Source organism: Abrus precatorius, unplaced genomic scaffold (assembly GCF_003935025.1).
Source record: "Abrus precatorius isolate BTA unplaced genomic scaffold, Abrus_2018 Scaffold2, whole genome shotgun sequence".
Taxonomy (NCBI): domain Eukaryota; kingdom Viridiplantae; phylum Streptophyta; class Magnoliopsida; order Fabales; family Fabaceae; genus Abrus; species Abrus precatorius.
This window is the reverse complement of record NW_020874362.1, coordinates 28,770,046-28,794,485: the sequence shown is the minus strand read 5'-3', so window position 1 is coordinate 28,794,485 and position 24,440 is coordinate 28,770,046. Positions and strand designations below refer to the sequence as shown.

Genomic DNA, 24,440 nt, shown 5'->3' with positions numbered 1-24,440 from the left:
TAATTTAAAATGTATCTAAATATAACTTTTAATAAGAAATTATTATTTTAATTTTTTTTAATAATATTTTAACAAACATCTTTAAAGCACCAATTTTTTATTTTAAAATAAATTTTGTAATATACTCTGATATGAACCCGTTAGATTGGAATGCTTCGGGTTTCCCACTTCCATGACCGACCCTTTTACAAAATTAACCGAGCGCAGCAGTTAAAATTTCAAGTGTGCTTGCACACTTCACTGACGAAGCAAACGCCTATTTTGGGTTTCAATTCATTCTCCATTCGTCGCGCGCGAAAAACCCTAAACCCTTTCTACGTTGTTCTGAGGAAGAAGCAGCGATGAATAGGGCGAGAACTGAAGGCATAACCTTCACGAAGGAACCATACATCGAGGATACAGGACCACGTAGAATGTTAGCATTTATCTGTGCTTGCTTCCTTATCATCATACAGTTATCCGGGATTCACTTAAGGATAGTTACTTTGTTGTTCATTTATTGCAGACAGAATATGAAGTTCTGCACGTTATCAGAGTCGGAAATCGGCAAAATTGGTGAAGTTCAAGTGTGGAAGGGTGCTTACTATGATTCGTTTAAAAAGCCTATTCAAGGAGGCTTATTGGATCCCCGCATGGTACTCTCTATATTCTTAGTACTACGTTTGTTTAATTCTGATTATGTTTGGGTTTAATGTTGGGTAGCTTGTTTCAGTTTTCGGTTTCATGCTTTGCTACTTGTGCAGTGCTGCTTCAAGAATTTCCTGTTTTGTTGCATTTGTGATTTTCATGTGATCATTATGATATATTTATTGTAATGCGGGATGTAAAATTAACGTTGTGTGTTATTGGGTTTGGGTTGAATTCGGAGTTGTTTAGAATTTTGAATTGCGGTGCATTTGGTCTTGTTTAGTTGCCCCTGCATAATACTTTGTTTGCTAAGGAAGAGAGGCACACGTGACATGTATGCACTTTTTCTTACACTATAAACAAAAACATTACCAGAAAAAGAATTACACTTGACATGTTTGAATTCAGTATTCTGCACCTGAAATTTATGGAAAAATTGCAAGAGTACACGTGCAATAGGTCGTAAATGCTGGTATGAGTTTGGAATAGTGTCTTATTTGAGATTCAGTTTCGGGTTTGATGCATATCTATTTTTTTTTTTTTCATCTGTTTTCTTTTTGTAATAATTTTCCTCAAAATTTGATTAATGATCAACAAAAGATATATTTTATAGCGTTGCAAGTTTAAGAATAAGAAATCTTGCCATTAAGGCTTAAAGGTGTAATCAGTTTTCTTTTCTTAAGAAGTCAGGTTGATGTAATACTTGGTTGGAAGATATTACTTGTTTGGACTTTCAATCTGTTTGATCATTTCTTTTTCTTTCCTATGCCTTTACTCTTTCTCTGTGCATAATGCTAAAAAAGCATTCTTTTTGTGTAATCTCAGGGCCCTGCTAATAAGAGTCTTTTCTGTGCGACATGCCATGGGAACTTTCAGGACTGTCCAGGGCACTATGGATACTTAAACCTTGCCCTTCCTGTTTTCAATGTTGGATACTTAAGTAACATTGTGGAAATACTGAAGTGCATTTGTAAGGTATATGAATCTTCATGTGTTTCTCATCTTCTTTCTCTCTGGAATTTGGTTTTTCCTTTATTGATCAATTATCATCAACAAAATGTTCTCTGTTTTATTTCATTTCAGTTAACTTGACCTATAACTACTTATATAAAATGTTAAGCTTTAGGGGATGGGTTTTTGAATTGATGTTAACTTTCCTGCTAAAAGAACTCAAACTATAAGCATTGTCAGGCCTTTTGTTTGATGGTCACTTGTTTAGTGTTAAGTGGATTTCTCGCTTCCCAAGGTTCAAGATTTGAGCCTCCTTTGCAACAAGAAAAGAACTCAAACTTAAGTTATCCATTTTCTTTAAAAATGCAAAATTTTCTCTTTTGCTTGCAATCTTAGCTTTATTTAGTTCAGGGTTTTATGGTCTTTTACTTTCATCAACTTATAAAAAGAGTGACCAGACATATCAGCTGATCTGTCTAAAAAATGCATTGTTCCTAAACATATACAGAGGTTTGACAAAACAGCATAATAATGCCTTCAAAATTTATGTTAAAATGCATAAAAGTCCATGTTCAAGCTTGTTTGTCATACTTATTAGTTATTACTAATGGACGTCCCTTTTCTTTTCTGCTACTGTTATCTAACTTGAAAATTTTTAAACTTTAGCATGCTTTTCAAGTTGTAGTGTTAATTATGTGTTTTTTAGCTTTCTGCTTGAATTCTATGTCAATGCTCAGTGTTTTTTCCCCCAGGGCTGTGCTCGTATTCTCCTTGATGAAGATACCCGTAAAAAATATTTGACAGAGATGAGAAGGCCCAAAAAAGCTGACGCAGATAAGATTGATTTTGTGAAAGTTCATGTAATGAAGGATTGTAGCAAAGTTGTGAATTGCCCAAGATGCGGATATATCAACGGTTTGCTTATCATGCTTTATTTAAACAACTTTATTATTATTATTTTTAAAGGCTGTGTCTGGTGACTTGATTTCTACATTTGATAATAAAATATTTGCTACCACAATTTTGGTCCTGATTCCATCTGTAAGGTTATCATGGATTCAACCTTAGCTGCTGATTTATTCTTGGCTATGAATAAGCTTGTAATTTTGATTCTGTCATTAATCCCTTGATACATAGTTGGCAGCTAGAAGAATTAGGAGGCATAAGGTGCAACAACCTGTGTTAAACCTTCTTTTAATCGCCATTTGTATTGATATTTGATATTGCAGTTTCTTTTTGGTGCTTTGTTGATCCTTTATTATGTGTTAATATGGATTCTGAATGTACTTATGTTTAGTTTGTATGAGCTATTCCTTACCATTATAAGAGTGAGGAGTAAATGGTCTTGCAAAATGCATGTTAAGATATGCACTTTTATATCTCTAAGAGGGCAGTTGTGGTTACTATTGTGATACAGGTATAGTAAAGAAGGTTCCGTCTTCGCTAAGCATCATGCATGATTGCTCAAAATGTAAAAATGTTATTTCCGAGGAGCTTGAATCTGCACTCTCTCGTATAAAAGACTCTAGGGTGACAACCAATGTGTCTACTCGAATTCTTAACCCTTTCCAAGTTCTTTCCCTGTTTAGAAGGATGCATGATGAGGTGGACATTTATATTTATTTTATATATCTTTGGTTTGATTTTACTTCTCTTTTCCTTTTTGAGAAGGGATCATGGTATTGCAAGTTGAACATTTTTGTTACATTTTGTTGTAGGATTGTGAATTACTTCATGTTGCTGAAAAACCGGAGAAACTCATAATAACTAACATTATTGTGCCACCTATAGCCATTCGACCATCAGTTATAATGGATGGATCATTGAGGTAATGCCAGTTTGGTTATATTTTTGTACTTCCTCTCCTTCATTAGCTTTATAGAAGACTGTGTTTACTGAATATGTTGTGTGTCTAACACAAACCACACAGTATAGATTTATATTCATTTACATAATCAAATACAATTAATTTTATCTAATAATTAGGAATAAAATCTGTAACGGCTAAGACTATTTACATTCTAACACTCTTCCTCAAGCTGGAGTATATATGTTATATGCACCAAGCTTGTTACAAATATACTCAACCCGAGGGCTTCTAAGGGACTTGGTAAACATGTCAGCTAGTTGATTGCTAGAATTGACAAAATCAGTAGTGATTTCTCTAGAGGGCACCTTTTCTCTTACAAAGTGACAATCAATCTTTATGTGTGTGGTTCTTTCATGGAAGACTGGGTTTAATGCAATGTGAAGTGCCGCTTGATTGTCACAAATAAGTTTTGTTTCATGGATGTTTCTTATTTTTAGTTGTAGTAGTAGTTGCCTAAGTCACGTGAGCTCACAAGTGGCTGCTGCTATATCACGATATTCTGCTTCTGCACGGGATCTAGTAACTACGTTTTGCTTCTTGCTTTTCTATGAGATCAGGTTTCCTCTGATAAGAACACAGTACCTAGAAGTAGACCTTCTATCTGATGGGAATCATGCCCAATCCGCATCAGAATAACAAGTGATCTTAGTATTGCCTTTGTCTTCATACAATAACTCTCGTCCTGGAGCATTTTTTATGTATTGAAGAATACGTGTCACAGTATCCCATGATTATCATAAGAGGTAGTTAGAAACTGGTTTACTACACTAACTGCGAAGGTGATGGCAGGTCTGGTGATGGTGAGATAATTGAGTCTGCCTACCAAGCGGCGATATCTTTCCGGGTCTTTCAATGGCTCTCTTTGACCCAAAAGGAGTTTGATATTGGGATTCATTGGAGTATCACAAGGACGACAGTCAAGCATACCAGTTTCAGTATGAATGTCCATAGCATACTTACGTTGATTAATAACAATGCCAGAAGAAGATTGGACAACTATAATGCCTAATAAATATTTTAGAGGACCCAAATCTTTAGTATGAAATTGCTTTGAAAGTGCTCTTTGAGTTGTTGAATTCTAGTCTCATCATCACCAGTGATGACAATGTCATCAACATAGACAACAAAATAAATGCACTTACCGAAAGAAGAATGAATGTAGAATGGCTGATCATGTCAAACTGTAACAAGGTAGAACTGAAATGATCAAACCATGCCCGAGGAGATTGCTTCAAACCATAGAGACCGATGAAGCTTACAAACAAGACGAGAATCACTAGGAGCAATACAACTAGGGGGTTGATCCATATAAACTTCTTCTTGCAACTCATCATGTAAGAAGACATTTTTAATATCTAGCTGATGAAGAGGCCAATGATAAATAGCACTAGAGCCAGAAAGAGATGAACAGGAGTAATTTTGGCCACAGGGAAAAAGGTGTCCTCATAATCTAGACCAAAAATCTGTGTTTATCCTTTGGTGACCAATCGAGCTTTTAACCGATCAATTTGATCATCATGTCCAATTTCACTGTGTAAACCCAACGACAGCCAACACTTATCTTGCCAGGAGGTAACAGAACAAGTTCCCAAGTGCCACTAAAATGTAAGGCTGCCATCTCCTCCACCTTGCCTGATGCCATCCGGGACACAGACTTCAAAGAAGAAACAAAGGAGAAATAGGATAGAGAAAAACGATCATAATTAATGGTAAAAACATAGAGAGAGTTAGGATTACGAGAGGATCAAATACTTTTTTTGATCGCAATAGGAAGTTCAGGTCCAGGGGGCGTGGGCAAAGGGGCGGTTGGAGCAGGAGTTGATGCTGGAGGATCAGTAGAGTGAGTCATAATCGGATTTTGAGACCGTCTTTGGTATTGAAGCAATGGAGGTGGAGGAGAAGCAATTACTTCAGTTGGAGCAGGCGGAATAGATGAGACTTCTAAAGAGTCTATTGCAAAATTGGCATCCAATATAGTAGAAGTAGAGAAGGAAGTAGTCTCAAAAAAGGTGATATCAGCAGAAACAATATATCGTTGAAGTTGAAAAAAAAACATCTATAGCCCTTCTGAAGCCGTGAGTAACCAAGGAAAATACACTTGAGAGACTTAGCAAAAAGTTTATCTTTACTTAGAATAAGGTCATGGACAAAGCATGTGCAACTAAAGACACAAAGAAGAATGGAGTAAAGACCTTGTGTTGGATATAAGATAGAGTGAGGAACTTAATTATTTAGGACGGAGGAAGGCATGCGATTTATCAGATAACATGCTGTGAGAATGACATCTCCCCAAAACAAAGAGGAACATTGTGGTGAAGAAGAAGGGTACCGGTAGTCTCAACCAAGTGCCGATTTTTTCTTTTAGCGACACCATTCTATTGTGGCGTGAGAGCAAGATGTTTGATGAAGAATACCCTGTGAACGAAGAAAAGACTGAAACTGAGAAGACATATATTCATGAGCATTGTCAATGCGTAAAATTTTATATTCATTTACAGAATCAAATGCAATTAATTTTACCTAATAATTAGGAATAAACTCTGTAACGGCTAAGGCTATATACATTCTAACAATCTGTAACGGCTAAGGCTATTTACATTTTAACAAGCTTCATTTGATTTTTTATGGTCATATGGAATATGTGTACAAGGGAAGGTAAAAAAAGAAAAGATTGTGGGATGGAGTTTGGGCCAAGGGATTTTATACTTGTTTATCAGACTTGAAATAGGAATACTGCTAGCAGTAAGGGAGGAAACAATGGTGGAGAGTTTGGAGACTGGAGAGTGTAGTAGAAGGTACATGTTGGCATGTTGCAGCAAGTTATTGGAGTGGGGAATTCTGCAACGATGGAAGAGGAAAGGAAACATGAATTAGGAGGGGATAATGGACAGCCATAAACTGATGGCTTAGGCCAGGAGGGCAGAAATTGTGTATCAACTCTGTTAGTTATCTCTCTTCACTGCATTTTCTACATTTTCTCAATTCAGTGCATTTGTTTTTGTTTATGAAGCAGCATTTCCCCCTTGTAATGGATATCTCATTGAGCTTGATAATCAATTCAATTTATTAACCTCATTCTTCAATGTCAAATTTGTGATCTAATGGTGCTATAAGTGATGCCAAAGTGTGGTGGAGTTGTGCATGCTTTGTAAATATTATAAATATGAAAAAATGAAGGCATTCTTGAGCACCTACCTAAAAGCTTTTGTTTGTAAGAGAGTTGGTCCTTGGGAAGGTCTGTGATCAATTGGCAAGGACTCTGATTCTTTCTCCCTCCTGACCCTCCATTTTTCATGATGAAATCAAATTTAAATATAAAGAAGTAAATAGGTCTATGCATTATTTATGTTTCAAACCTGGGGGGCTTGTGCTCATGTTAGGGGGTATATTAGAAATATAAATACCATTCTTGTCCTCCATGTTTCCAATGTTGTTCTTTGACACTGAGCTTGTAGTGTATTTAACTAGTGTGAGATGTCTGAATTTTCAGCCACCTGTCTACATATGAATATTATTTAGGATAGGATTATGTTTGTGCTTCCATGTTGGATTATGCACATGGCGTTCTACAAGGCTTTTCTTTGGTGCATGTTTTGAGGGACTAGAGAGCTCCATTGTCCTGAAGCTTGTATTTCTATTGTTCCTTTGCCCTCTTTCTTTTGTTTTTAGGGGGATTCCTGATCCCCTGTGCCTTTTTTCTCAGCTTCAATAATTCTTTTATAGAAAATGATAACAACTGATGCTTATGATTTTCTTCTTCATTTGTTGCAGCAATGAAAATGACATAACAGAGAGGCTAAAGAATATAATCCAAGCAAATGCTGTTCTTCGCCAGGAATTACAAGAATCCAGTGGTTCATCCAAATTTCTGGTATAGCAGGACACATTGAATGATCAAAATTTCCTTGTCAACCTTCAGTTGATGTTAAACATTTTGATATTTTTTTAGTATTAAGCTCCTTCCTTTATGCATACACATAAAGACAGGTTCCCACAGATTATGTGCACAGAAGAGGTTCTTTTATTTGTTTTTAACACATTATCATGAACATGTATTTTAGTCCTTTGGACTTCATGCTTTATCTTTCTAGTATGGTAGCTACAGGGTGTCTACATGCCCAGTGGGTCTGAGATGAAATCCTTTTTGGATACAGACATTTTTGCCTTGGCCTTGAGGTGCTTCTAGTGGAATTTGAACCCTTGCACCTTGGGTAAATTCATTTCAGATGGAGCTTAGTTTACCAACTGTACCATGCATTGCGGATGATTAATGTTTCTATTTTTATGAAATTTGTTAAAACTCATAATCTTGAGGGTAGCTCTTGGATAATAATATGGTATAGAATTTAGTTGTGATATAATGTTGATTTGAATTGCATACACTCTAGAAACTGGTTTTACTGTTTGCTTGGGATTTCTCTTTAGTCCTGAGATACATCTTTTGGTTTCAATGATGTAATGGTGTTGTGATTGGTGTTGTGATTGTGTTAATTGTTTTTGTTTAGGATGGTTGGGATATGCTTCAACTTGAAGTTGCTCAATTCATAAATAGTGATGTTCGTGGTGTACCATTCTATATGCAACCGTCCAAGCAACTGTCTGGTTTTGTTCAGCGCCTGAAAGGGAAGCAGGGACGTTTCCGTGGCAACTTATCTGGGAAACGTGTTGAATATACTGGAAGGACAGTTATTTCACCGGATCCTAATTTGAAGATTTCTGAGGTCAGGAACTGATGCTTGCCAGTTACCATCTATATGGACTTTTCTATCCTTTAAATGAAGCATAAGCTAATAAACTAACAGCTTGTTTGGTAAACATAACAGGTTAGAAAATGATAGGATATGAGAGTTGCATAAGAACACAAAAGGATAATAGTAGGTTTTTACTCTTATTTTTGTTTTATGTTTGATGCTTACCAAAATAAAAAACTAGATAGATTGTATTGTTGTATCCTGTCTATTTCTAACCCAGCTCTATGTATAGGATAAAATTTACACTAGAGAGAAAGATATGATAAAGCTATAGGATAGATTTATCATATCCTATTGCTTCAACAAATGTTGGAGATAAGATATGATAAGAAAATATACCCTATCCTCTTTTTTAATATTGTCCATTAAATAGGTCCTAAAAAAAATATAAATATTATCAACTGTAAATATGTTCATTGAAGATATTTACTAGTTTATATCACTATAATTCTCTTTCCCTCCTTTTCTCAACATTCAAGTTTGTGCTTGCTAACTTCTCATTTGCTTTAGGTTGCAATACCCATCCATATGGCTCGTATATTGACTTACCCTGAGCGAGTTACGCATCACAATATGGAGAAGTTGAGACAATGTGTGAGAAATGGTCCTGATAAGTATCCTGGTGCAAGGATGCTTAGACGTGATGGAGGTCACTCATGGTTTGTACTGTTTCATTTTCCCCGTGTTGAATAATCACAAGACGTTTTTTTTTTGGACAATAATCTAGGGCCATTCATTATTTTGCAGGTCCTTACAAGTTCTTTCTAGGAAGCGTGCTGCAGATGAATTGAGGATTGGTGATATTGTTGATCGCCATTTGGAAGATGGAGACATTGTTCTTTTCAATAGACAGCCAAGCTTGCATCGGATGTCTATTATGTGTCACAGGGTAATTTGTTAAAACTGAAATGTAGAGTAGTGGCAGATTGGATTGCATTGGATTAATAAAGCTTTGTACACATGCAGGCAAGGATTATGCCTTGGAGAACTTTGAGATTCAATGAATCTGTATGTAACCCATATAATGCTGACTTTGATGGTGATGAGATGAACTTACATGTTCCACAGACTGAGGAGGCTCGAACAGAGGCTATTTTGTTGATGGGGGTAACATCAATGGATCTCATTGACTCATTATCATTTGGGATTGAATGTTGACTATCAATAATGCTTTTCAGTCCATTTTTTACTGTGCAATTTTTGTTATCTCCAAAAAATTCATTATGGTCCATCTGCTATTATCTTCTAATTGCTTTACTGGACAATTCCTTTTATGGGCCTGTCATTTGCATGTATCCTTTGAGTTGCTAATCTAGCTGTGTTTCATTATTTCTTCTGTATTTTCCATACACTGCTCCCCCTGTATCATTTTGATTCAAATTTTTTCAAATACAAAATAAACTAATCCCAACATGGGCTAGGATTAGAAGATTGTGGTTAAACATGGTTTAACTATCATTATTTACATTTTTCAATACTGCGGATATGTTCAATTCACTGAATAGTGCTGAATAATTATAAGGACTCAAAGAACTAAACATTATTTCTTATGAAATTTTATTTGTTTACAGGTGCAAAACAATTTGTGCACACCAAAAAATGGCGAAATTCTTGTTGCCTCTACTCAAGACTTTTTAACCTCTTCTTTTCTTATGACCAGGAAAGATACTTTTTATGATCGTTCTACCTTTTCACTTGTTTGCTCATACATGGGGGATGGCATGGATTTTGTTGACCTGCCAACTCCTGCAATTATTAAGGTGAGGGTTGAAGGTTATAAATGAATACACACTGAATATGCTTGCATATTTAGCCATGTTATGGGGAGTTGTGGTGTGTGTTTGTCTCTGCAGGTGTATCTGAAAGGAAGGCATCCCCTTACTCTAGTTGGAAGTTTTCCTTACCCTTTCAATAACTTTCTATAACATGCAATAACCAATCCAAGTGTTGAATAATTTTATATCATCTTGACAATGCAGCATATAAAACTTTTAGATAAATCACATACAAAAAAGATTATTATGTATGTAATATAATAATCAACACATACTTGTGTTTGAAACATCAAATTACATGTTAAATATAGTGTTGTTATGATGCAATATTGACTATTTTAAGTTCTATGAAATTTGACAGACTTAATTACCTCATTTGAAATTTCAATCCAATGGTTGGATTGATGAAATTAACAATCATAAAAAGTTGTTCAAGTGAGTAAATTTGCTATGACTTACTTATGGTGTAAGTGGATCTCCATATATATATTTATATAATTAATATAATCTCTTGATCTTTCGTTGATGCATTCCATTTTGCAATGTATCTGTCAATCAGTAAGTTGAATTTTATTTTTCCTTTTTATATTCTCTAAAGTATATAACCAACATCCCCTCCTACTCACTGAAATCCTGAGAATTCACTTCTTAAGGACATTTCAGAGCATTGACTATCTGAAGGTATGCAGTGGCTCCTGGGCAGATTTTTGGGTGTTCTTGGAGTGAGATTATTTTATCACTTTAGGGGATTTTCCTTTCCTAGGCTGTATTTCTTCTTAGCATAGGTCCCTTGTCCTTTTTTAGGGGGGATAGAAAAAAGTTCACTAAAAAGAGGAGAACAAGTACACCAGAGTGATAAAAAGGTATGATCAAAAGCTAAAAAAATAAACTAGGGACACGAGAGGTGGAAATACAGTATTATGGCAGCCCAATCCATTAGCAAATTAGATTTGAACAGCACATTAGGTACAATGTCTTTGAAAGTTAAAACAACTATGGGCTGAGAACCAGAGTGGCGATAAGAAATCCGAATGCTAATTTAGGGTCAAGGAGTTCTACAGGGAAATATGTTATTTCTTATTCTTTGTATTCTTCCTTTTAATATTTTACTTTCTTTTTATGGTTTTTGATTTCCTGTACAAGATGTGTGATGGGAAAAGAACTAACTTAATGAAAATCATACTTATTTTGAAGTTTGTCAAAATTGGGCCGATATCAATATACCTTTTTGTGTCATGCTTAGATTCGTGGCTTGGTTGAGTTCTCCACATTTGATATAACAAGCTGAATTAATTAAAATTTGTCAGAGTCAATCAATTTTTCTAATTTATACAGTCAATATATTTATTTTCTTTATGCAATTATTTTTGTAGCCTGTTGAGCTTTGGAGTGGTAAGCAGTTATTTAGCATTATCCTGCGCTCACATGCAAATGTGAGAGTCTATGTGAATCTTACTGTTAAGGAGAAGACATACAGCTCAAAGCTTGATGACAGGAAAAGAGAATTGAAAACAATGTGCCCAAATGATGGGTTTGTTTATTTTCGTAATAGTGAGTTGATCTCTGGACAACTTGGAAAGGTTACTTTAGGTTAGTTATTCTAAATTTACCTTTAACCTTCGTTTATTTCATTTCATATTTTTATGCTCAAAAAGGTTGTATAATTATAGATATGGTTAAATAAACATGATTGTGCATGTTTGGATTAACTTATTTTGAGGTTTGAAAAACTTTGTTTTGGGTACTTATTGAGAATGATTTTGAAAGAAAAAGCAATTATTTATCAAAAACTATGTAATAAAAAATGTGGCAACTTATATTACGCACATTTGTCAAGAAATAACTCTACTAAATGTGCTGAAGCTTTTCCCAAGATGTTTGATGTTGGGTAAATGCAGTTTAATAGCTTGATGAGAGTTACAACATTTAGGGGAAGTAGTAAATGTTTGGGGCAGTTTTCAATTTATTTACCCATTTAGTGGCCATTTGGATGGATACGAAGTTTTTATGTTTTAAATGTTTGAAATATTTTTACTCTTAACTGCTTTTTGTGTTTTTGAAAATATGTTGGTGTCCTGCTTTGTTTTGCATGAGTTCAGGAAATGGCAATAAGGATGGACTTTTCTCTGTGTTACTAAGAGACTATAAAGCACATGCTGCTGCTTCTTGCATGAATCGTTTAGCTAAATTGAGGTAAATATGTCTGCTTTATGGGTGGTAACAGTGATGTATGCCTTATATTAGAGGTAAAAACAAAATGTTTTAAATCAGATTAAAAAGAAAGAACATTAAAAAATGCTTTAAAAGTAATCTTGGAGGGGTGGCTCAAGTGAGAAACAAACTTGAGCTCTGCTATTGAGGTGCCTTTGCAAAGTCAGGGTTTAAGAGAGGAGGGTGAAACATTGGCGATAGGCATTGGGATTTGGGGGATCTTAATTATGACTGTCACTTGAGTGGTTCTTGTGTAATTAAAACCTATGAAAGTGGCAGCAGGGCATAGTTATTTTGTATTTTGTGATTAGGAATTGAGAGGTCACTCTCTTTGGGAGGTCCTGCAGTTGTATATTCACTACCCTGCAGTTGCAGTGGTGTTTTTGTGATAATCAATACCACTGGCTTGATTTTTCTCTCCTTTTATTCTGCGTTTCTATTTCTTCTATATAACATTCCCAAAGTGAGCATTAGCCTCAGGAAACCTTGTAAGAACAAAAATAATGCTGTTAGAGTGTAATTTCTGTTAATACCTGTCACTTTATGCATTTTGATGTTGTATTTTGCATTCATTGGTTGGGAACATTTAGAAACTTAACACAACATATGATTTGCTTGAATGCAGTGCACGATGGATCGGAAATCATGGGTTCTCAATAGGCATTGATGATGTCCAACCAAAAGAGATACTGGTCAACAAGAAAGATGAAACAATTTCAGATGGTTATAGGAAATGTGATGGTTTTATAGAAGCATTCAATAAAGGAAAACTAGAACTCAAAGCTGGTTGTGATGCTGCTCAAACATTGGAAACTCTGATAACAGGGGTATTGAATGGAATACGTGATACAGCAGGGAAGGTATCCATTTATTTTTCCTTTAGTATCCTCTGTTTCAGGACAATTGTTTCATTTGTTTGCCTGCTGATAACTTTGTGACTTTCCCAGGTTTGCATGCAAACCCTACACTGGAGAAATAGTCCATTGATCATGTCACAGTGTGGCTCCAAAGGATCACCTATTAATATTAGTCAAATGGTTGCCTGTGTTGGTCAACAGTCAGTGGGTGGTCGTCGTGCTCCTAATGGGTTTGTAGATCGAAGCCTTCCTCATTTCCCAAGAAAAGCTAAAACCCCTGCTGTATGTTCAATTCACTTAATGTGGAACTCAATTTAAACATAGAATTCAATCCCTACTCATCCTTAATTCATTGTTTTCTTCTTTACTTAGCAGGATTAATACATATAAGTTGCTGCACAGTTGCAATCTGTAGTCCTGATCACCTTAAATTGTTCTTGTTGGATTATATGAAAAATATCTTAGTATCAATATTATATTTTACATAATTTCAGAATACATTAGATTATCACTTAGGATTAGTTTCCCTATTTCCTTGGTTTCTCAGTTAAATTATTATCTCATAATTTATTTCCTAATTTAGTTAGGATTGTGATTATTATTATTATTATATATATGCGGTAGTGGTTTCTTCTGTATTACATTGTAATGCATTGCATTATACTAGAAAATATTATTTGAAAATATCTTGGCATCAATATTATATCTTACATAATTTCAGAGTACTTTAGATTATCATTTAGGATTAGTTTCCCTATTTCCTTGGTTTCTCAGTTTACTTATTATCTCATGATTTGTATCCTTATTTAGGTAGGATTGTGATCTATTATTAGTATAAACATGGCTAATGCTTTATGTTTTATATCAACTTGTAATGCATTGCAATATACAAGAAAATATTATTTGAAACCTATTTTCTCTCCTTTTCTTCCCTCTATATACCTAAAACCCTATAATTTCACCAAAAAAGTTGCTCAACCATTTGGAACAGAGCATCATATGTTTTTAGGTACAAAAGTTTAACTGGAAAGATCATTGTGCAGCACAAGTGTGAAAATATAAGGGTTATTAGGTTATTAAGTCTTATTGTATTGTGTTAGAATATTAGGGTTAGTTCTAGACTGATACTTGCCCTAATGATTAGTATAAATAGAAGCATTAGGTTATCACATCAAAATATCAATCTCATGTCATATTGTTAAGATTCTATCTATTTTCTCCCTTTCAACTTAAACTATAGTTTTGACAATATGCCTAGATGATGTAAGAAAAGACTAAAGGATCGATTCTGGATTTGAAAAATGGTAAAATTTTTTGTCAATAGAAATTGTGTTATAGACATCAAAGATGAAACAGTTGCTTAGATTAGTAAATGAGCATAAATGCTTAAGTAAATATCTCATTACAGTAATGGGCAAAGCAGTGTAAGCGTTTAAATGAAAATCAGTGGATGATGATGAGACCTGTTGATCACACTGCTTCATGGATATGAGATGTGGGCAAAACAGTCGCATCACATGCATGCGTGTACACAGTTATTTATGTTACTAAAACTTGAGATTTGAGAAGCTAAATTTGAATTTGTATGTTCATCAGGATGTTGGATTGTCGTCGTGTTTTATCTTCAATATCATTTGCCTTCTTTATTATTGTCAGCACAGTAAATTTCCCTACTTAATATTGTCTTCATTCCACATCACACTTAACTTTTATGTAACTGACACTGATAAATTTGCTTTTTCATGCATAGTCCTCAAATGTTTGAATCCTTATTGTATATTGCACAATTTCTGTAATTTCTATTGTCTGTCTCTGCACAATCGTAAATTTGTATTGTTAAATATTGCCCTTTTTATGCATTACAACTCACTGTTGTTTCTGACATGAATACTGTTATGCTGCTGTTGATGCAGGCTAAAGGATTTGTTGCTAATTCCTTTTACAGTGGATTGTCAGCTACTGAGTTTTTCTTCCATACAATGGGAGGGCGAGAAGGGCTTGTTGATACAGCGGTAGAGTTCATATTTCAAATATGCTATGCACAATATACTTTTAAACTCAATTCAATGATATCAACAATTAGAACCATGTCATTAAAAACAACTAATATATGCCTTGTGGATTAAGGCTGCATGTTTTTGACCTGGTTATGAAACTATGGAAGTCATTAGAGCTAATTTTGAATTTGTCCATTTGGAATATCTTGTTGCATGACTAGTTTACATATTTATTGCTATAGCCTGCAAGTTGATTGGGATTTTGTTTTTCTTATATTTGGTGTTGTCGGGGAATGTAGCTCAATTTAAATCTCTGTTGGTCTGTGCTGTGGATTATAATTAAAAGAAATAGGGCCAACAGGAATCCTGCTTTAATTTTGTTTTAGTAAACAAATAATGCAGTAAAGTTAAATATTATGTATGTAGGAGCTACTGGTTGTGGTAAATTAAGGACCGTTGGGATGTTGGCCAATTGTTAATTTTATTACTTCCTCTAGTCCTTTTTACAAGACACTTTCTAGAAGGTTTTAGTAATCTTTATTATAAGGTACTTATAGTTTCTATGAAGGATTTGTTTTTGTTTCCATTTGCCCTTAATAAATGGAGATGGTGATAACTTAAAACCTAAAGGGTCAATGTTGAATAATATTAAATGAGGGTAAAATTACTGTTGTAATATTTTTTTTAATAAATAAATAAAAAAAAAACTAACTTTAAACTATTATTGGTTTGTTGTTATTTAGCTAAAGGTTCCTTGTAAAAAGTACCAGAAGGGGGGGGGGGGTATTGTTTATATTGGGAAGAACAAAAATGGACTTTCATTTTATAAATTTTCCTGCTTGGTGTCTTTGCAGGTTAAAACTGCAGACACTGGATACCTGTCTCGTCAAATAATGAAATCTCTAGAGGACTTGTTTGTAAATTATGATTGCTCTGTAAGAAATGCTGCTGGTGGTATTGTTCAATTTTGCTATGGAGATGATGGCATGGATCCAGCAGGCATGGAAGGGAAAAATGGAAAACCTTTAAATTTTGAGCGGTTGTTTTTGAGAAGCAAGGTTTGTAAGATGAATTTTTTGTTTTATGTAGTTTCATCATTGTTGCCATACTTCTGTAAATTCCTGAAAAATTTAGTTGTTTTTTTTGTGTTTTGTGTTCTGTTTTATTTTTTTTGGTAGGCCATATGCCCCAGCGATAGAGATGATGAAATTTTAACTTCCTCAGATGCATGTAAAGTAGTTCATGAGAAGCTTTCAGAAATTGGTATGTCTAGGTCAGTGGAGAAGGGGGTTTCAGAGGATGATATATTGTCAGAGGAGGTGGGATCCTCTGCTGACTTTGTTAATTCTCTGCTATCCTTTATAAAAAATAGTACAAAAATAACTGAAGAAACTTTTATCGAAGATATTTCTGAAGAGATGAAAAAATTTGGGCAGAGGATATCTGGGATCACCCGTAGACAACTGGAGGTATTTCTGATCTTGTTCTAAATATTGGATTCAATATTTTTTCCCCGTAGTCATTATTGTTTGCTTTCATTTGGTCGTTGCACTCTTGTTATTATGTGAGCTAGTCCTAGCTGTCCGACTTACTTTAGCTAAATAATATATTTGTTATCTCTTTTATAGAGTTTTAAATTGTGTGCTAGAATATATTGGATGTCTTTTTGAAAATAAATGAAAGGAATGTTTTCAGTTAGAACTATGCTAATTTGTTTTTTTTATTTCTGATGTACAAACTAGCTACAATTTCACAAATTTGAATGAAATAAACTGTTTTGGTGGGATCTATTATTATGATGTAGCCAAGGCTAGTATGACAATGATTTATTTTTTGGATAAAGGAATTTATTGAGTTAAGACAAAATGAAGATTTTTATGAGTGTGGAGGACAAGAGATTCTCCTTGCAAAAGGGAAAAGAAACCAAGAGATAACAAAGATTACACCAATCGAGCAAAGCTTCCTGCTCCATCAACAGATCTATGAGTGGGTTTACTATATTTTCCAATTTGGATCTAAATCTGTTATCACCAGATTCCATGAAGGACATCTCAAAAATATTTAGGATTCATGAGGGGCATTGTGAATTCCGTGTAAATTATAATGCCTTTTGGATTATCAAACATACTCTGTTTTAGTCCTTTACAAATGAGATACTCAGTCCATTCTTGAAGGAAGTAGCCTTGGTTTTCTTCAATGACATTTGATTTACAGTAAGGATCAGCAGGCCCATTTGGTGGTGTAGTTGAAGATTGTATTGTTGCTCTAAAGGGGACTGTTGAAGATTAATTATAGATATGGTTAAATAAGAGCTTATAATAGCAAAAACAATCCTCACCTTGCAAGCTAGCTTTTGGGGTTAAGTTAGACTTAGAATTCAAATTCAACATGGTATCACAGCTAATTCTAGATCCAATATTGAGCTATCCTTGATTGAAAAAAAAAAAAAAAAACTAGTTCCATGAATTTTCCTAGTGCAATTAACCTAAATCCATGGATTTCCTAGAGCAACTTACTTGGTTCGACAACTTTCTCAGTGCTACCTTATCAAGTGCCATATTTAAAAGGGATATCCCAAATGTATCAGGCAGTTGGTAGGAGCATGTAATATCAGCTGGTCTCTAGATTTAGAGTTCAACCACATAATGATTAGAGTACCTTCATTTACCTATAGCTATTCTGTTAATGGGGGTTGGTCTTTTTTGACCCTTTAGGGTAGTGATGTAGGGCAGTTCACTTGACTGTAGGGGGTAATTTTGGCCATTGAAGTGGCATGCGCGTACAATTACAACACAGGGAAATCACTAGAGTCCAATGATGGTGCTGGTGGAGCAGGGGCTGTCTTCTCAGAGTAAAAGATTTTGAGGTTAGGGTTTGAGAGAATGCCTTAGGGTGTGGACATGCAACCACTTTAAGTGTGTTTTGGCTAATTGACTGCTAGAATGAGGTGCCAACAAATAGAAAGGGACTGGCACAAAGTCAAATGGTGGCCTAGAGGGTGGTACATGGATTAGTGAATGGGACGTGGAGAAGTTTAAACAGATTTTGGCAGTGACGCTTCAAGGTTGGGTCGATTTAAAGATGCTTGCGGTCTGAGGCCCTGTTTTGGGGTTTTTGTGGTTGCGGAGACTAGGCACAAAATGCTGTGTGGATACTGTGCAATGAACCCATAAGTTAGTCCCTATAATGTGGCTTGGAAGTTGGAAGTCAAAACAGTTTTGTTGAAAAGAAATTTCTGAAAATATTTTTTCTTTATAAATTTCTCAGGGAATGGTGTTTACCTTTTATACACTAAGGGCTCATAATTAGCTTCCTAGAATAGAGCCAGATTATATAAACTATGCTACCATACTGAAGGTAATACTACTAAGATGAGGAGAATAAATAAACCAAATCTGTACAATAAAAGAAGACTTTAATCACTAGATAATACAGCTTAATATATTATATTGGTAGAGACCTTCACATGCAGTGCAATGATACAGAATTCTCATGATATACAGCTCTATTTCCAAATAAACAATTTGGCTACTATTGTTGTTTTTGTTACATGTTCTACTTTTCAGATTAATGCTATCCATTTCTATTTTGTTCTATTTAAACTACCAAAAGCTTTCTCATTTTCTTGTTTGTAAAAGTAAATTTAAAAATTGGAAGTGAATAACTGACTTTTTGGTGAGGTTATGCACATAATTACTCTCTGTAAATTTGAGTTTTATCTTTTCTGTATTTTTCTTGATTTTGTTCTGGACATTTGGTTCTCAGAATATAATTTTCTTTTTTATTGGTCTAGTTATTGTTCCTTTAATTAATGCATTCTTCTTATTAGTTTGTGGTTGTATTTACATAACATTTTATTTTTCAGGTTTTTGTGAATATCTGCCTATCTCGTTACCGTTCAAAAAAAATTGAGGCTGGAACTCCTTGTGGTGCAATTGGGGGTCATAGTATAGGGGAACCTGGGACCCAGATGACTTTGAAAACTTTTCACTTTGCTGGGGTTGCAAGCATGAGTATCCTTTATTTGACGGTGTTGTCTACTTTGATAATCATTAACGCTCTATTCAATACTTCACTGATTGTTACTATATGTGGATTGGTTTTGAATGTTGTTCCTTAATCTGTCATTAGATGTTACTCTTGGAGTTCCTCGTATCAAAGAAATAATTTGTGCAAGCAAAAAGATCAGTACACCAATTATCACTGCAATGCTTGAAAGTGATGATAATGCAAATACTGCAAGGATGGTAAAGGGTCGAATAGAAAAAACAAATTTAGGCCAGGTATGCAGTTGTAGAAAATGTCTTAATATGCTTATGCCCTAATTATCAATCAATTAAATAGATATTCATATGCTTAAAACAATATATTTTGTTATTCAATCTTTTTTCAAATGTCATTAATTATTCTTTCATAAATTCATCTTTGTTAGTATGTATAGTGCTTATATTTGTGTACTTGAGAGTTGTATTTTAAGGTAAATGTCAACCTCAGTTTTCAGAGTCAAGTTTAAGCAATTAAGAATATTCATATTTTATTAAACAAGAAAACATTTATTACACTTTTGTATCTTCAATATAATAAATATATTTTTTTAATAAAGCTTGTTACTTTAGTTACTTAAAATTAGTCCAAAGGATTAAGATTAACAAAGCCATTTCATTAATATGGATTACAGATTACTATTACTGTTATGTTCATATATGCAATACAACAATAACAACTCAATTGCAAGTTACTCGTCTGTACAGGGTAGTTGATGATAGTCATTTGCATATTAATGCACGTGTTTCTTTGAAGATTCTACTTTTCTCTTTTAGTCTTCTAACTTTTGCTATACTTATGTATTCTTAGAATTATGTAAAAAATATCTCATAATATTATGTATTCTTAAGATTGGTTTTATATTTTCTTAAATTTCAGCATGACATGTTGAAAGAAAGAGAAATAAGACATAATGAAATCTCAGTGATAAAATTGCACAATGGAGAGTATAGTTTATACTGGATAAGTAATACAAAGAACTGTCCATGGTCTCATGGTGGGTCCTAAGCTTGGATAAAGAAAGAGGATAGTGTAGGAGAATAAAATATCATTTGACTCACTAAGCTATTTAATTGAAGTTTGAGATCAAAGAAAATGTCTGATGAGTAGACTATGAGAACAAGGGTGGTATTCAAATATGTGTTAATCATAGGTGGATAAAATTTATGAATTACATAATGAAATTATAGAAAAATGTAATTAAAGCATAAATTAAGAAACTAGACCAGAATTGCAGAAAAATAAAATTAATTTGATGTCATACTATGAAAGTCTACTATAGAAGTTATATATTTTCTGAGGTTGATAGATTGTATTGGAACAAAGTAATAAACTTATGATAGGAACTGAGATTGTATTGAAATAACAGAACCAACACAGGGAAATTCCCTGAGATTACAAGCAGTAAAAATGGTAAAAACAGAATAATGGAACAGAGTACAGCAATCTAACGAGCTAGTAATTAGTAAGAGCAATCCTCCTATTGCCTCTGCTACCCCTAATGACCTCCCAGATATTTTCTGCTTCACGCCTCCGGTACTTCACCCTATATTTCCTTCCGCTGCTACCTCACTCATCCACGTCATACAGTTTGTTATTCCGTTAAAATCTTCCCTAGCAGTCTCAGCCTCTTTGTCTATTTTACCCCTCTTTCTCTGGTATGTTTTTAGTGGAGGCTCATTTAGCTTGGACCCAACAACTTACAAGTGATTTTTATTAGCTTAGAAAAACATATTATCATGTGATAAGAGAAGTGTTGTTGAAGGCTTTGGAATGGAAAGAGTTTTTGCGTGAATTATGTAGTTATAAAAAACATGTATGAGCTATAAAAGTGTCAGAATTCTGGAAGGCACAGCTAAAAACTTTTCTATATCAACAGGCTTACATTTAGGTTCAACCTACATAATCTTGCTTGTGCTTACCAGACGTACCAAAAATTATATCTAAATGCATATTTTTTGCTAATGCCATAGTCTTAGCTGATGAGTTAAAGGAATAAGTTAACTTTAAACTTCAACTTTGGATACCAGCAATGGAGTTAAAATTATTTTGCTTGAGTGAAAGCAAGACGAAAAAAATACTGCAAGAGTCTTCTAAGGTTAAAAATTTTCTATCCAAATTGGTGTTAAAAGGTGTACACAAATAAGTGAAAAAGTGTCTGTATACTAGCTTCTCTATCATTGAAGTCTCTGCAGAAGCAGAAGACCCAATTTAGATTCAAAGAATGATTTCCTTTAGGATATCAGCATGGACATGTTTTGCTTAGTTGGAAAGGTAAAACAAGTGGGGGTAAGCCTTTGAAATGGAACTTTCCAATCCATAATTTCCTCCCAAAAAAAATGAGGAAAATATTGTTCAACAGCTCGTATACTTAAATTTATTAGTTTTTTAACTTGTGCTTGTTCATGTAATTTAACAAATTTATTCAGATTTTTTTTTTTTTGGGTTTTTTTTTTAAATGTGTTTATTAGATTCTCTGATTATGTAATGTGCCACACGATGTGAATTTAGTGAAGCATTTGGATCACGTTGTTATCATTTTAATCTTGTGTCCACTTTTTTTGAAAACATGAAATCATATATTTGTATCAATATTCTGCTTAAACTACTATTTTTGTCCTTTTATTAAGAAGCCATGTCCTTGGGTCCTTATCTTCTGGTATATTCTTTGAATGTCTATGCTCAAACACTTCAGCACTTTGTGCCAATTGATACAGGTTGCAAAGAGTATAAAAGTTGTTATGAGTTCAAGGTTAGCTTCAGTTGTTATCACACTTGACATGGAACGAATCCAAGCTGCGCATCTAAATATAGATGCTAATATTGTAAAAGAATCTATTTTACAAACTAAAAAGACAAAATTGAAGCCAGAGGTAAAGAGTTGCTCTTGTTATTATGATATTCTTTTTCTTTTATGCCTGCAATGTTCAAAATTTTTGTTCATATGCAGCATATTAAGATTTTAGATATTAAAAAGCTTGAAGTTGTTCCCCAAGATGCGGATAAGAGTAAAGTCCATTTTCAGCTTCACTATCTCAAAAATTTACTTCCATCAGTTGTAGTAAAGGTATTTTCATTTTGACTTTCTTGTTGGATGATACCCAATGGAAACTATTTTATGTTTGCTTTATGTGGGATTATAGTTTTTTATTTTCAGATAATCAGAGACAAAACACATCTTTTATTTCTTAATTGCAGGGAATTAAAACTGCAGAACGCATTGTTATCAGTAAAGAAGAAGATAAAGTGACGAAGGTCGAAAAGTTTAAATTACTGGTGGAAGGGTTAGTCGTCTCCGTATTCAGAATATATTTTTAATTTTCAGTTTCAGTATGATATGTTCCTTCAATCTCCTTTATATACCTGCTTGGATGCATAATTTGCACATTGCATTTTGTTTCTTGAGTGTGGGAATCTAGATCAAAGTGTTACTGAAAGAAATGTAAGACGTGGACTGATGTTAGCCCAGAAAAGTTGCTGCTTAATCGTGGGCTTTGCCTGGGATTTCACTAAATGTTTTGAGCAATCCTCTTGATTTTCTTTTTTACTATACAAAGTGATAGGAGGTCAGTAGAAGAGAGGAAAACACGATGTGTTATGGGAATGTATAATGAAAATCATAAATATGGATAATATTGTGAAGTACCTTGTAGGACTGCAAAAACTTATGCAGTCCTATTCTAAGTATAAGGTGGCCTCTGAGTTAGTGCAAACCAGAAATACTTCTAATTTTATATTTGTCTGTTACATTGTCATGAACTAGTTTTGAAAAACGAAAACTATGTTACTCTCCAGCCATAGTTTCGTTGTTATAGCTTAGCATTGCATTGTATTGCTGCTTTTTAATTGTTGACATTATTCTTTCCTTGTCTATATGTACCTTTATTCCCCTGTAGCACGGGCCTTCAAGATGTTATGGGAGTTGAAGGGGTTGATGGACGTAAAACTGTTAGTAATCATATCCATGAAGTACGAGACGTATTAGGAATTGAAGCTGCCAGAAAGTGTATCGTTGATGAGATCAATTTTACAATGGGAAGTCATGGAATGAGTATAGACATACGCCATATGATGCTTCTAGCCGATGTGATGACTGGCAGGGTGAGATGATGAAATTATTAAGGAAAAAATTAATAAAAAATGACCATATCTGTGTTTGTGCTAAATGTGTTAATTTCCACTAATGCAAGTGATTTATCAAACTAGGGTCAAGTCTTTGGAATAAATAGATTTGGAATATCAAAGATGGGTAAAAGTGTACTAATGCTCGCATCATTTGAGAGGACAGCAGATATTCTTTTCCAGGCATCGGTACATGGGAAGGACGATTTGATTGAAGGAGTAAGCGAATCCATAATCATGGGTATACCGATTCGGATAGGCACCGGAATGATCAAGGTCAAACAAAGGTGAGGAGAGGATGCAATGTATATTAATGTGGCTATATAAGACTCTGTTTTCATGGTAGTCTTGTTTATCATGCATGCATCAATTAACTTCGCTGGGTAAGCTTTTCTGTATGTTTCAATTGATCCTATGCGAATGTGACTCTGTGGATTCACTCAATTACTCTGATAACTTTTTTATGAATATTGAATAACTTTAATCTAATTGTTAGACTAAAAGTTCTTTACAAATAAATTATGTCTTTAAAACTTTATGATTTGAAATTTAATGGATACTCTATCAATCAACTTCATTATAACATGCAATATGTTTATTAAATTATTTATAAATGTTGATTATAAGATTGTGCATGCTTATGAATTTGATTTTTTTTTTTATCTATCTTAACTTTGGTAATAGCATGATTCAATAGTAACATTTGTTAAGTTTGTATTGAATAAGAAGTTATTAAACAAAATAAGTGTTTGTGTGTATATTTAGTAATAAACTTTCTTCCTTTTCTGAACCCTCTTCCATAGGTCGGCTTAATATATGCTTTATATACATTTTAGATTTTGGGATCTTATTTTCTATTATTATGGTCTTCACAATAGACTTCAGCTAATCTCTATCTTATAGGTTGGATCCGCCGGAGTTGCCTCGTGGAACCAGTCCTATTCTTCTATCTTGAATTTGAAATGTATATTTGCAGCAAGAATGTGGATCATCCAGGTCGGAATGCTCTGAACGTTGTCAGCTTAAGTTCGGAAATTTTGTCATTTATGTGCATATATTTTGTCTAGAACAATTGCAAGAACCATCCATGCATGCATGAGTTGAGATTTCTTGGCTCCTGAATTATCTTTATCCATTGTGTAAGAATTCAATCTTACCCACAAAATGTTAACCATTTTATTGATTAATGTTTATTGTAAAATATAACATTTTATAAATGATTCAATACAAATTTT

At 34.0% G+C, this 24,440-nt stretch overlaps 1 protein-coding gene across 1 annotated transcript; it reads left to right on the top strand.

Moving 5' to 3' along the window:
- Window positions 1-251: 251 nt before the first annotated feature.
- Window positions 252-24,440, top strand: LOC113857867 (DNA-directed RNA polymerase III subunit 1). The gene is made up of 27 exons (XM_027490111.1): window positions 252-415; window positions 506-635; window positions 1,453-1,602; window positions 2,331-2,493; window positions 2,996-3,183; window positions 3,297-3,406; window positions 7,220-7,319; window positions 7,954-8,169; window positions 8,710-8,858; window positions 8,947-9,088; window positions 9,166-9,306; window positions 9,771-9,959; window positions 11,348-11,564; window positions 12,074-12,167; window positions 12,811-13,045; window positions 13,133-13,324; window positions 14,956-15,054; window positions 15,894-16,097; window positions 16,218-16,508; window positions 18,905-19,052; window positions 19,171-19,322; window positions 21,801-21,956; window positions 22,034-22,150; window positions 22,282-22,367; window positions 22,980-23,184; window positions 23,290-23,492; window positions 24,109-24,440. Exons 1-27 carry the CDS (start codon window positions 342-344, stop codon window positions 24,158-24,160), a joined length of 4,203 nt encoding a protein of 1,400 aa, XP_027345912.1. The 5' UTR covers window positions 252-341; the 3' UTR covers window positions 24,161-24,440.